Below are 15,123 nucleotides of genomic sequence, written 5' to 3'. Positions count from 1 at the left end.
CACATGATAGCTTTTTTTTTGATTCTATAACTTTTCGTAACATGTAATTATTAAAATAATTTGATTTAGTTTTTAGGACTCATTTTTACTTATTTTAAAATTGTAATCTTACATCTGATTCAAAATTTCACCCCCATGCAGTATCCATGCACACAGATACACTCAAGCACACGCACAAGCATATTTGCACACACATATTTGTACACACACAAGGTTCTGGATATTTGGTCTGGAGAGGAGCGAGCAGGTTGTCTGCTCTCTCATGTATTCCATCTTCCACGAGTCTATCCCTATGGCACTGTGGTAGGAAGGAAAACGAAGGAAAACATACATCGTCTCCTTACTTCACCTGTAGCAAGATGATCTTTTTCTTGGGTGACTTAAAAGTTTCTTAACATATTCCTTAATGGACTGTGTATAGATGGGTGGCGACTCCAAAAGGTATCACTGATAGAGGTGCCAGGTGACTAGATGGCCAACAGTTGCCCCTAAGCACCTATAGTTCTTTGTGGGTATTAGTTACATCTGCCAACTGGCCCCCAACTGTCAGCACCGTGACCCTGCTCTCTGAGCATGTCTGCCTCACATTGCGGTGCCCCTGGCAAACAGTTCACCCTTTCTGTCTCCCAACTCCGGGACCTGGAAATTATAGAAGTGCTCTTTGCCCCTCTCTTCTTGGCTTCAGCAGCATGCCCTCTCTTCTCAAAGCCTTTTCTTTTCCCTGTTCTCTGGTAGCATAGAATGAGTCAATAAGTTGATAAACAATGAGAAAATCAGGTATCCATGTTCACTTCCTGCAGGTGACCCAAATTTTGAGTAATTCTCTTGAGGCTATTCACTTTGGTGAGGGCAGAGACAGCCATTTTTGATACTTGTGCTCATCCAAAGTGTGACTTCCCTTTCTTACATCAGTAGGGAGGGAGAGGGCATGGTGCATGACTGGGTGGGAGCGTGCCCATTTTGATAAAATGATGCTTCTCAGGGAGGTGGGAGTATTAGCCTCGGCATTGTAGCTGGCAAATCTCTGAAATTGGAATGTTGGAGTATTTAGTTCTTCCTTTTTTCTTCCTTTCTTTCTTATAAATCAATTCTGAGTGTTGTCAATTTCAGGAAAACAGAACAAGTCCACGGTGCCCGCAAACGTCATCCTGCTATGTATATAGTGCAACCTATATTCTCCAACCAACACCTCCACCAGAAATAAACTTGCATATAAGGGATCCTGTTTTTCTCCATTCACCATACCAAATACACTTGAAACTTAATAGTCATTTTCTGAACTGAAGTCATAATATCAATTGTGAAAACTATTCCAAAATCTATGTTTTTGCAGTGAGAAGCTGTAGTGTTTTTTGTCCGAGCTGGGGGATGGTTTGAGAATGAACCTAGTAGTAGTGAAGTCCTCCAAGCTGGAGAAGGTGAACCAATCCAGAAAGTTTTAGCCAGGTTTTCTCCCTCGGTAATGTCCTGGCCAGCTAGGGAGAGAATACAGCCGAAGGGAGATACTCTTATTTTGAACTCAAGAGGCAAGTTTTTGACGCACCACTAGAGTAATTGTAGTAGTCTGGTGCCAGGGGTTTCTTATCTTCTGAGAAGTCAGAGTCCTCGGAAACTCCAGAAAAAGTGTATGTATGCAGTGTCATATTTTACTGGTATGAGAGGTTTTAGAATGGCCTCAAATATCTGCTTGACATAAATAATAGTTTACTACAAACAAATTCATTTCATTAAAACTCCATTTTTTATAAGTAGAATGGTGACAGACATCCACGTTCCTTTTTACTCTTCTAGAAATGAGGTCCTCCCAAATAGTCTCAGGACATTTCTGATAGGATTCCTACGATAGGTCTGATATGTGAGGAAGTGTATGTGTGTGTATGTAAGTGTTTATAATTTTATTTTTGTGGGTGTTCCTGCTACTGTGGAGGAAAAGCACATGAAGCCATTCCACAGGAGTAGCCTGTTACTGGGAAAAAAAAAAAAAATCTTTCTACTCTCTTTCATGTCCCATAGCTTTTTTCTATCATTTTAGTCTTGTATTTGGTCTTATTTCTTGCTTTGCAATTAACATCACTGCACCACCAAGGCACCCTAAAAAAAGCTAAAGTTTTATGACACGATCATGTCTACCTTCCCATTCCTCACCCTGAGATGTACCCACTGGGCCATACCACTTGATAGCAGAAAGAAAGAAAGAAAGAAAGGAAGGAAGGAAGGAAGGAAGGAAGGAAGGAAGGAAGGAAGGAAGGAAGGAAGGAAGGAAGGAAGGAAGGAAGGGAGGGAGGGAGGAAGGAAGGGAGGGAAGAAGGAGAGAGAGAGAGAGAGAGAGAGAGAGGGAAGGGAAGGGAAGGGAAGGGAAGGGAAGGGAAGGGAAGGGAAGGGAAGGAAAAGGAAAGGAAGAAAGAAAAAGAAAAAAAAAACAGAAAAAAAAAGTGGTTTAAATATCCCTCTGGGATGAGCCTGAATTCTAAAATATGTGTCTTTTGTAAATTCTTCAATAGATTGTTTATATTCCAATTCTAGTCCACGCATTTGGTCAAGAATATCCACATGGCAGTGTAATTGGAAAAAGAAATGAATGTTTACCTTTGGTTTCATTTTATTGCTTCTTAGAAGAAAGCTCCATATAATAATTTTCTGGTCCAGTTCTCTACTCTCCAACCATGGGGTGGGGAGGGGTACAAATGGAGAGCTGGGAGAGATGTGCTACATCTAGACCATTTTCTTATTATAATATACATGGGGGAATCTCTGAAGAAACAACTGATTGTTTTGATTCTCTTGTTTAAACACCATAATTTTATTTAAAAAAAAATATCAAAACTTGGTTAGAGAGGATAAACATTTTCCCCCCAAAAGCTTCTAAAAAAATGTAAAAAAATAAATAAAAAAGAAAACCCGAATTCTTTTAAATTGAAGTTTGGGAAAAGAGACAGGCTTTTTGAGAATGATTATTGCCAGTTTCCTGCCCTTCAAAGGGGTTTGTAATAAAGGAGGCCACGCTTAGCATTGATATAGTCGCTTAAATACCCTTGATCCAAAAGAAGCCCAAGGGCTTCTCACCACAAATACTCTGGCAGCCCAACTTCATGCCATTGTGTTTCTGTGAGTCTACTCTAGTTCCTGTTCCTGAAACATCACTAAACAGCCTCTATTTTGTGAATGGGTCAGCGCATGAAACCTAACTCTCTTCCTTCTCTCTGTGGAAAAGCCTGGAGAAGAGTAGGAAGGAAGCTGCTTAAGGCAATATTCTGGCATCAGAGTGAGTTCAAAGCAGGGGAAATGTCTGGATTTAGCCACTCTTAAAGACTCTTCCCTAACTCCCCCTGACCCCCTACTCCCACCACCTTATACTATATAGACACTACAAAATGTATCCTGGAACTAGAAATCATTAAGTTATAACCCTTACACCTTTCTTTGTCTGATAATTTCTACTGGTCTTTTAGACTCAGTTCAAGTGACATCTCTTGCAAGCCACCATCCCCTCTGAAATCTATCCTACAATAGATTAAGGGCCCTTCACTATTTCCCCATGCTTTGGGTGATATCCTCTATTGCAGTGTACTCGTAATTCCACATTGAATTACAATGTTATCATTTTCTTCCTAAATAGGGACCTCTCTCTGTCCATTTCATGGTGTATTTCCATTATTAGGCATAAGCATTGTCCCTCATCAAGGATATGTTATTGGACTTAAGAATAATATGCCTAATTATGTCTAAAGGTGTGGGAAGTGCTATGTAGTCTAAAACTACATTATAAATCAGAAAATCTTACTTTGGTGCTACAACCTAAGGCATACTTACTAACGTTTCCCGGTCTTAATTTTCAAATCTATAAAAATTAAGATAATTCTATTATTGTTTACTGTATAGGACTGATGTGAAGGTTAGAGGATATACTGTAGGTAGAAAGCTTTATCAAATGTAAATGTATCGATTAGGTTTCCTTATCATCTTTCAAATTGTTGTATCACTGTGTATCATGCAATCCCACAATATCCCTACAAGGTAGACACCTACTGTTGTTTTTCAGATAAGGACAGAGAGTCACAAAGAGCTTCATTCACTTACCTAAGGCCACATAGATACTAGCAGTGAAGCTTACATCTGAATGAAAGCCTCTGATGCCTGAGCTCACACTCTTAGACACTGAGATTAAATGTTTCTTAACATTGTGTCCACTAGGATTCAGCACTGGAGTGAGACTTGTTTCCAGCCTTTCTTCTCTGAAGCCTATAATGTAACAACAGCAATTTACCCCATTCACTTCTAAGAAAAGTTCAACTTGATCCTACCTTGCCTGGTTCTCAGTGCTCTTCCAGAGCTATTCCAGGGGATGCCTCTTTACAGGGGCCAGGAGTTAGAACGCACTATCAGAAAGCTGTTTCCTTAAAGTCTATACAACATCAAGGAGAGATGGCAGGCATCCTTTAGTACATGAGCATTGGAATTGGAGTCAGATATACTGAAAGTACATCTCAGCTCAGCCAGTAAGTAACATGACTTAGAAAGCAGCTTTGCTTCGTAGGACTTTTTTTTGGATTTTTTTTTCTCACCTCTAAAATTGGTACAAAATCCTCCTCTTTTGAACATTACTTTGGAGATTAAGTGAGTCAAATGTAAGTGACAGCACTTTGCAAATTATACTGAAATAGAGGCAAGTGATATTATAATACTTTTCCAAGGATGCAAAGTCCCCTTCCAGCAAACCATTTAATATGTATGCATGCACAAAAAATCAATAGAGATAATTTCCTAAGCATTAAAACCAATCAAAGGTCCAGATTGCTGGAGGAGATTGGAAAAGATTCATTAAGATGGTTGTTCAAGTCTGAAAGTATAGACAGAGCAGGGACATCGAGGAAGGAATATGACATCGTTCCACTTAATGGAAAGTACAGTGTCTTCTCTTGCGGGCTTCTCAGGGATGCAAGTAGGCTCTCCTAAGAGAGACACGGCATATTCTATTCAGACAAGGACAACCTTACTTAAAACTTATCAACATATCAAAATATACCCATCTGAAACTATTTGAGTACAGAGGGTTATTTTGAGTCTGTGATTCATTCCACAGAGACATATTCCAGGGAATCTGGTACAGAGCTTGGATCAATGATATCAGTCACAGTTCCTGCTAAATTATCACCCTGCTACACCAGAGATTAGTGTAGAAAGGAGCAACAGTAATGTATCATCAGTAGGAAAATGGAACAGGCTTTAACTTAAATATAGCATAAAGGTGCTGTTTAGAAGATCCCATTCTAATTCTATGTGTGTGGAAGTGGTAGAGTCACAAAATCCAGTTCTCACACGTGTGATATGAGATGGAACTGTGATGGCTCCAGAGGTAAAGATGAAGGAAACAGAGAGGTACTGTTCCAATTCTATGAACTTTGAGGAGGGAGGGTCTTGTGCAGAGCACAAGCTCAGAATGACAGCAGGACAGTGAAAAATGAAATGGGTTTTCAAATAACATTAAAAAGATGACACTAAATAGCTACATAAATGGCCTTCTCCTGATTAATCACAGGATTGAAAGCTGAAGAGCTGAGATCCAAACAGCCTCCTGGCAGCAGATAGGAAAAATTCAACCAGAGCTTAAAAAAAAAAAAATAGAGAAGCATTTACTATTTTTAATGTTTTTCTGAGTGGTTTGGAGCGCCTCAAAATGGAGTGAGGATTGCCAAAGAAGTTAATGGGCAGTAGCCCAGGGACTGGTCATTCCCCTAAGACACAGGAACATCTGGAAGGTTTTAGCACCGTTAAAAACAATGTGTGCTTCCTGAAATTTTAATTTATCCTCATTTTAATAGATGGAAAAATTCTCCCACCTCATAGATCTGAAGGCTTGGGTACACTGTTTCTGTCCACCTTCCTGGACATCAGTAATGAACTCACATCTTAGATAAAGATGGATAAACCAAACTGGTTAACATGGAAATTACTAAGTTAGAGGTGGTCCGGGGGTGACCACATTTGGCCAAACCTGTCTTGCAAGGTCTGTGGGGTCTGGTGAGTTTTTATGTATTCTCCATCTTATTTTATAATTACAGGATTTCGTAAGTGATAATTCCCATATTTTTGAGCCATTTTATTTAAATCCTTGTATGTTTGATGCCTTTTGGCACATACCCGCTCTGACCTCCTAAGAAGACCCTTCTAATAGGTGAGAGGGATTGAGGTGAGTTGTAAATTAGGTCCTTTGAAAATGTGAACTAGCCTTAAGTTGGTTCTCACACGATGAGACGGAAGACTTGGAAGATGCGTTTGAGAGGATAAATTCTGATGAAGGGAGTAGGATGCAGAAGTGAGGGTTTGCAGGAGGCTGTAATTTAGACCAGGTTGACTGCATTCTGCCTCAGACAGTTATGCTTAATGATGAGGATATGGTCTGAGAAATGTGTCATTAGGCAATTTTGTGGTTGTGCGAAATTTCGCGTGTACTTACACAAACCTAGGTGGTACTTTTCTATGACTGGTAGCAAAGTAGGTTTGTTTACAGCAGCGTCACCACAAATACATGAGTAATGCACTGCCTTATGATATCACTAGGTGATAGAAATTTTCAGTTCCATTATAATCTTATGGGACCACCATTATATATCATTGGTCCATCATTGATTGAAAAGTTCTGTGGCACATGACAGTACTTGATTTTTGCAGGATGATGCATTTACAAGCATATGTGTAATTGACCATGACCTCAATTTTAAACAGACACAGTTTCTTATAAATATCAACCAAAAGGATTAAAAAAGAGGTGATTTTTATCCAGAGAACGTCATTTTTAGGTCTGCTTACCTGATACAAGTATTTTGAGTAAACTCTTCAAACCTCTCTATGCCTTAGTTTCCCCTATTTGCCAAGTGGATATTTAGACACTAGCATGTTTTCAGGTGCATAGGTGAAGAATCTAGTTCTACAGGACTGAGAAATGACACGAGAGCCCAACATAGTACAGGTTACACACAAATCCTCTCAGAGCCTTACCAACAGCCAATAGCAGAGCCTTTCCTTCTATTCCTCTCAAGCCCCCTAGAACATTAAATTAAAACCACTGGGTACCAACAAATTCTTTTATGGAGACAGCTATCAAAATCTGTTCAAACCATCTGTTTCTCTGGCTGTATTCCTTTCAGTGTTTTTCCTTCGTGCGTTCTTTGCTAACAACAAAATATCTATTCTAAGATAACTAAGACGTAAAGACTGAAAAATGCCAGAGGTATATATACAGTTTATCAGAGAAATTGCTTTCTAAGGAGGAGTTAGGTTTATCTTATATGGAGGAAGGCAACATTTCCACAAATAATACAGTTATGCTAAGAAAATAACCAACTGATTTCATTAAAAGAGTATGTGACAGGATTTGTGTTTGTTCATGTAATTGAATTTAATGCTGCTAAAATTTGTCAGACCTGAAAGATATTGAAGCGTAGGCCATATTTTCACATGAGGAAAACTGCCTAAGATGTTGTGTATTTGCTTACAGCCGGTCTTCTGCTGACCTCAGAACGTCACATATCAATCATTGTCTGCATTTGCCTAATGCCTATCTCCAGAGAGTGCCTCCAGGGTTGATCCCCCCCACCCCCTTTGAGAGGAAGACTATGGAAGGGAGTCAGTGTTTGTGAAGAAGACCTGGTTATGACTTGCCTGTCAATTCACTGTTTTACATTTGGTGTCTGCTGTCTGGATATCAGTAACTTAGGTTAGTTACCTAAAAATGTGCATGCTTTCATTCTAGACAATGGTTTTAGCACTGGTTTTCCCCTCTGTATAGTCAAGTAACTATGTCACAGACATACCTCCATGTCACATATCTTAAAAACTTCAGATTTTCTGCAGAAGCTCCATTCCATATTTAAAATGTAATTAATATGCCATCCTTCTCTCTCACCTGGGTTCACCTTGGTTGATGGACATATAAATCTCCCAAGAATTCTCCTCTGGGATGGCGCCATGTGGTATGAGTAAACTCACCCCTGAAACGAGAAAAAGCCAAGAGGTTATTCGTAGATTTCCCAATTATCGTGAAGCACCTCAGTCGGCACCTTACAGCTGCTCACCAAAGAGGGCCCTCTCATAGCAATTTGTAAAATCCCAATCCTTGGAAAGTTTATAAAGTCCAAGATAATAACAGGGAAAACATTATTTTGCTAACAGTGACATCAAGAGGGACATATTATTCAACTTTGTGTTCAAACAATTCTTTTTCTTTTTTTTTTTTTTAAATTTAGAGTCTTCCTAGCATTTTTTTATTCTCTTAAAAAATTGGGTATCCCAGACTGTCAAACATACCTGAGACTATAAGAGTTTATCAATACATCATTTAATCTGCTCCAAAATTTTAAATGTGTTTCTCTATCTTGTTTCCATCCGTTCATTTCTGGAAAAGGTATCCATGGAACATTTTGCTATAGCCTAGTATGAAACTTTTATGAATTGTGCATCTTGAAGTAAGTTTAGGGAGGAGATCAGGGGAGTACTGCATTTTGTCAAGAAAACTGGAGAAAGAAAAAGCCCAGATCAGCTTAGGAAACTTAGGTTGTTACATAGCCACTATTTGGCTCTATATTTGTAAACAGAAGCCAGAAAAGGTTAAGATTAAAGATGACTTGACCATATTTATGTCAACGTCAAATTGAAAAAGAACTCAGTAGCCTTACTTCAGTAAAATCATGTAATGCAGGGAGGAAGGCACGGGAGGGCATATCATGCTGATTTGAAATGTCCCCTCTCCTTTTGAATGCTGTGAAGTAAATATTTCACTTTGGTCAACACAGAAGAGTCTAGAGAGGGCAGAAATTCTCTTAATGTAGCTTCTTGTTTATGAAAAGAAATGAAATAGATACACAGTAAGATCTTTACAGAATAAAATCTTAAGGCATCCTCTTATTCTTTGAATAATGCAGTTCTCACCTTTCCTCCTTTCATTAGAGCTAATGTAATCTCACAGAGAGCTTTCAGATTGCTGATGATAATTTAAATCTGGAGACGACAGGCTTTCCTGATAGCCTTCTATGTGCCTGTTAGCTGCTATAGACTCAAGGGATACAAGACTCATTGCAAAACAAGTTCTTTCTGATTCATATTTATGAGCATTATTCAGTAATATTCTAGCTATCATCAGTATCTTTCACTAGCACTAAGGATGAGGCACATTTAAATCTTGCTTACAGCTTTTCAACAAGGGTATCCATTTATATTCTGGACCTTAATGCCAATAGTAGGAGAACTATAATTGCCATTATTAAGGGCCTCTGATCAGGCTCCTCCTTTCATTGCCCATCTTCCTTAAATGTAGTTGCCAAATGAAGTGGCCGCCATTCGTCTGTCCCTGCAGTTGAGAAGAAGTTGTGATACACAGGGTGTTCAGTTTGTGTGGATGTCAACCTCAAAACACACCTTAGCCATTGTGTATTCTCTCTCAGTTTGACAAAGTGTTTTCTCTCTGTTGTTTCTCATTTATACTATGTAGGCCATTACGACAAGAGACATTAAGTCATTATTCTTTAGATATAGACACACAGGAGGCTATTATCAAGCAATAATGCCATCGTAGGCAATTAACCCAAAAGAATAACTTTATACGCTCACATTTTTCCTTTGTTTCCTTTAGTGAGATATAATTCACATGCAATAAAATGTACCCGTTTTAAGTGTACACATTGATGAGTTTTGACAAATGTGTACTTTTATGTAACCATCACCACAATCAAGATATGGAGCATTTCCACTGCCACGGAAAGTTCCCTCATGACTTTTAGAAGTCAGTTCTTTAATTGCAAGCTCACATGACCACTTACTTGCTTTCTGACATGTTGATTAGTTTGCCTACTCTAAATTTCAAATAAGTGAAATTACAGAGTGTGTAAAAAAAAAAGGCAACAATGACTTAGTACATCAAAAACGTGTAGCATAATGCCTGGCACAGAGTAGATCCTCAAAAAACAAACCATGGATATATGAATGGATTAATAGGATTCAAACTTATGATTTAAAAAATAAAAAGGCCAGACTTTGAGAGACATGCTATTTCTGTAGATCATGAGGGCCTGACGGTCAACTCTCAGATCAAATCAGAATCAATATGTGTGCAGACTTTTGGGAAAGGGCTGTTTATACAGCAGATCACATCTCATTCTTTTCAAGTCAGCTTAATTCCCTATTTTTAGATTGAAACATTATTCATAATACTCCTAAATTCTACCTGAATCTACAGGATCATTGGAGCTTTACACTATTTCATCTTTCCTTCAAACAGAAACTGTATGATTATCCTTTGAAATCATTTCCCTCCTTTTAGCCAGACATGCAAATTATATATGGAGACTGAAGCTAGTCAAACAGAGGCCAAGGTTGTTGTAGTGTTGGTGGCAAGTTACATTTCATGAAGGATGAAAGCACTGTGGGAAACCTTTATACCAGTTGTCCCCTAAAGAAGTATCTATTTTTAATGTCATTTCCCCAGTTACCTCTGATTAAACAAAAATATACTCCTTCTCAAACTCCACCTGCTACCTTGACAGCCTTTTATTTGATATGATAACAGAACCACCTGTCTGAGTTTCTTGTTTCCTATTTTGCATAATAAATGATTTCTAGAGTGTGGGGACCACCCAACCTTTTTGAGAAATCATTGCCAGGCACCAGACAACAATTTGGGATGGATGGCATTAGGACAATTTAATTGCTGTACCTTGCTTCTTTACACTTTAGCTCCCTAGGGCATATTTTGCATTTATGTTCTGCAAATAACAGAGCATATGTTTCAGTTCCCCACACTTACTTTTCCTCAAACCCATTCCCAGTGAACAGCTTCAATCTTGTGTGGGGCTTCTTGTTAGGAACTTTAAAAAATGCCTCTTCAGGGAGGAAGTATTTGGGAATCACAGACAATGCTCTCAGAACTTTTCATTTTCAACACAAGTGCTTCTCAAGTCAGAAGAGAAGAAAAAGAACAATCTGTTTCATCATGATTGCATCTCACTTTCTTTGATGAATATTAAACAAACATAGCCAGTGAATGGGTTGAGCTTCACACTCCCTCCATATGTATGTGAAGCCATACACATGCATACAAATACACACTAACGAATGAGGATGGGGAGAGGGAGGAAGAGTGTGGTCCAATTTGTTCAACCAACAACTACTGAGAGCCTGCTATTTGAGAGACATGCCAAGCACTGGGTTAGAATGTGGAGATAAGATGAATGCACACTAACTCGAAGTGCAGCTTCTAAATATGATGCTGATGAGTATGTCCTATTGTCTTTGAAAGGACAGGGTTTGCATCTTTTAGTTTTCTTTTTTCCAGAGCTCACACTTGCAGTTCATAGATTCTGACAAGAGGAGTACTGGGTAAGTATTCCACATTGATCTACCTGCCAATATCACCTGGGAGGATTACATCACGCATTGACACTCAGACAGAGCTAATGTACATATTTAAACAAAGATCCTTACCATATGCTAAAACGCCAACCAAGGGACATTTAGAGAATTGGACGTTTAGAAAACAAAATCATTATTACGGCTGCATTGGAGGGTTATTTGCCTGAAATGAAGTTTTGAAGGAAGCAACTGATATAGGGGATCAAGACGACACTCATCAACTTGAAACGAACTGCACTCAAGTCACTAAGCCAGCGGAGGATCAGTTAGCTGGAATGTAGCATCAGACTACTTCTATTACAGATTTTATTTTACAAGATAAAATGTTCTACTTGGAGAGGTTGGTTAGCTCTACTCTGGAGGAAAGTCTGATGAGGCCCTCAGCGTCCTACTCCACACTGACCTGGCACTAATACTTGCAGATCCGGGGCACTCTCTCCTCTCAGTAGCCAATAAGGATGAGTCAGAGCACTATTAATCATTCTTAATGCCTAGAAATCAGAGGAGAGAGTGCCCTCTTCTACCATTCAGTTAGTTCTTAGATGGCAACTCTGAAGACTAATCCATACACAGAATGTCCTTTTAAAAGTGATTTGGGCTGTACACCTTAAGTATTCTTGTCAAAACATTAAGAAAGCCTTTCTTCCAACAAAAAGGAAAAAACAAATCTTGAGAACGAATTGTACTTATGATATCGCCTTGGACCTGAAGTTTTAATTCAAAAAAGCAACTCCATAATGATCCCTCATCATTGCTCATCATAAAGTAACATTACAGCAAGGTCTCTGGACACTGCCATCATTTTTTTGGTCAGTTACTGAGGAAGTTCAGTGCTGAGTATCAGTTCATTAAATGACATACTAGTGCATAAACCACGCTTGGCTACAAACGTAGTATGTGTTGGTCATGTCAGAGAACGTTGTCAGTGCTTCCTAATTATGTTCTAGGAAATATATATCAAATGGGGCTTAAACTCTAGGGACCACTCAACTCTTTTGGGCAAATATGGCTGTCAACTATAATAGGGCATCAAATGAACTGTTCCGTCCATCTGAGATGAAGACTGCAGAATCCAATCTCAGCACTGGTTCTGGTTTGCTGTATAAATCAAGTAGACTGATGGAGCCGTGGTGTTTGTAGTTCTGATAAAGGGATGGTAAACATCTTAAAAGTGAATCTGGTGGGACGTAACTGTGTAAATAAAAAATGTTCAAACAAATGTTAGAGAATACACAAACACACACTTACCACCCACCTGTATTTGGCATTACTAAGCGTCCTCCTAAATGGCCAAAGACCCCAGTTGTCCTCAGCTCTGTCCTTGTGGGGAGCGATGACAGGTTCTGAATGTAGGGTGTTTTATTTCTGGGATGCACTGTACTGAAGTTGCGGTTGTTTCCATGGGGAAAAGTCCCAGAATGATTTTTGCCATGGTACTCGGCTCTCTCGGACACTCCCAGGGAAACCATGAATGAGCTCTGAACTTTGACTTTGATGTCTGACAAAGGGTTAAAGAGTGAGGACTCTGTCATGAGTTCCTTGTCCAGAGGATCCTGGAGACAGATGGGCCCACTGTATGTTCGACTCACTGTCAAGTCTGGTTGCATGGCGGAATTCAGGAGCAGGGAGTTACCTGGTAAAAGAAAATTGATCTGTCACTCCGAAATTAAAAAGCATCACAGTTACCCTTTTACATCTGCTTCTACTAACTACACAACAACCAGGAAGCTTGCTTTCTGCTCCAATCAGAGCTAGCCATTCAGGGCCAGCCTGACTGTCCAAAGTAGCTTTTAGCCTGATCATTAGTGACCAGAGCCTTGGTATCCTGGAATCTGGCTTTCCCAGGTGATTCTCTGAATGCCACTGACCAAAATCTTTCACTTTCTAGAGTTCCTTACATGCTTTCTTTTCAAAACAAGTATTTCTGGCACTCCATCCGGCAACTAGCTCAGGTATTTTTGTTTATGTGATTTTAACTGGCAAAGAGAAGCTTGAAAAAAAGGGAAGATCTTTTATAATTCAGTTCAGAGCAAAAATAACATCTGTTCATTTTAAAGGGCAAGAGATGACACAGCATGGTGACTAGGTAGTTCTGTTTATAACCGAAGCTGTGTCGGTGCAAGCACATCTCACGTGGAATTCTGAGCAGTTTCTGGCACTGGGGGAAAGAATGATGTGTCCTTTGAGCAAAGGGGTCAGGAGACCTCATGAATCACTCCATGTCTGAGTAGCCAATTTGCTCCAATAACGCATCTGTCACTCTGAGAGGGAAAGGAGGCACCACACAGGGACAGGGACAGACTCAGATTCCATGTGGGGAGGAGCTTAGAATGGCTTCTTTTCTGTCAAAACAAATGGAATAATAAAAAAAAAAAACAATCTTTACAAAAAACACAAGAAATTGGACTTTCTCAGCTGTTGGAGCTTACCAGTTTTTCCTAAGCCAAATAGTACAACGAAATGCTGTGATATTTTCTTGTGATGAAGTAATCTCATTTATTAGTAAATAACAAAATAACCCTCAGTCCCAAACCTCCCACCCATATCAGTCCGTCAATGTGACATCTCAAATTGAAACCCAAACCGTATTAAACAATATTCCTTTGGGGCCTGACAAAATTGTTTAAAGTATGATATTTTTGAAAATATTGCAATTCTAGGCCATATTGTATTAGTCTCTATTGTTTTTTCATTTTCATAATTTGTAGCACAGCCAGCAGGGAATCTGTAATCCTGACACTTCCCACCTCTTGTTCTGATGCTCTAAGAATCTGGCATCATAGAGAAAGAGGTTCAAAATGAGATGAAATAACCTTGTACACCTAAAGCCTCCCTGGCGATATTTGTTCATGCTGAGGCTCTTGTGCCAAGGCACAAGCACAGTTAATGAGCTGTGCTTTTTAACAGAACAGCATTGAATTCTACAGACACCACCTTTGCTCTTGTTATGGTTTTCCCAGGCAAGACACAGGCCTTAAGAGCCATCTCACATCTGAAAAGAGTTGGGAGCAGCCATTTCCACTGAGACCTGAAAAATCGTATCACTGAGTCCCACGGTTATTTCATCATAAGCCTTCACCTTCTGAAGTTTAATTTCTGGCTACTCTTAAAAGACCACCCTAACTTATATGAATCCAAGAAGGAAAAACATTTCCTAGAGTTAGACTTTAGCCTAACTTAAGCATTTAAATGGAAAATGCAATTATAATGGTAGGTATGAATGCCAGAGTTCACAGTTGATAAAAGTTGCCTACCAACTTGATTGAAGTCTGGTCAGGACACTCATCCGATCACCCCAAGTTTCTCTTTGGAAATCCCTTTTTTAAAGTTCTTGGTCTACTGTAAGTGTGGTATTCTATTTAAAAGTCTCGCTGTTCACCTTCCTGGGCTCTGGCTGTACTTGCTCAAGAAGGGATATCTCTAAGACAATGGAGGTGAGAACCATATGAGCATCAATATGAGGTGTTAGCAGAATAAATATAGTGTAGAGTGGAGTTTTTATAAAGGATTTTTGCTTAGATCACTAGTTTTGTGAGATTCCTGGTCAAAAGAAAATTAAAATGATAATGTAAATGTGGAAAGGCTACATATTCTCTCAGAGATTTATTATACATACAGAGAAGCCACACGCAGTAAGGAAATGTGTTTAAGCGTATGCAAGTCTGTATTCCTTAAATGAACCACCCCTTCTTGCCTGTTTCCTGGTGCTTTATGGAGCACACT

General features: G+C 39.2%; 1 protein-coding gene across 6 annotated transcripts in view; it reads right to left on the bottom strand.

Moving 5' to 3' along the window:
• The window catches only part of UNC5D (unc-5 netrin receptor D), a 510,000-nt gene that overhangs the window by 54,335 nt on the left and 440,542 nt on the right, over nt 1-15,123 (bottom strand). For all 6 annotated transcript variants that reach the window (XM_081045544.1, XM_081045546.1, XM_081045545.1 and 3 more), the window contains 2 exons: nt 12,656-13,033; nt 7,904-7,988 (listed from right to left, as the gene is read on the bottom strand). In XM_081045544.1, the coding sequence (XP_080901670.1) occupies nt 7,904-7,988; nt 12,656-13,033 (463 nt within the window). The remainder of the gene's footprint in view (nt 1-7,903; nt 7,989-12,655; nt 13,034-15,123) is intronic.

Source organism: Rhinolophus hipposideros, assembly GCF_964194185.1.
Source record: "Rhinolophus hipposideros genome assembly, chromosome: 4".
In the NCBI taxonomy this organism is placed as follows: Eukaryota; Metazoa; Chordata; class Mammalia; order Chiroptera; family Rhinolophidae; genus Rhinolophus; species Rhinolophus hipposideros.
The sequence above is the reverse complement of the archived record's forward strand: the minus strand, read 5'-3'. Positions and strand labels throughout refer to the sequence as shown.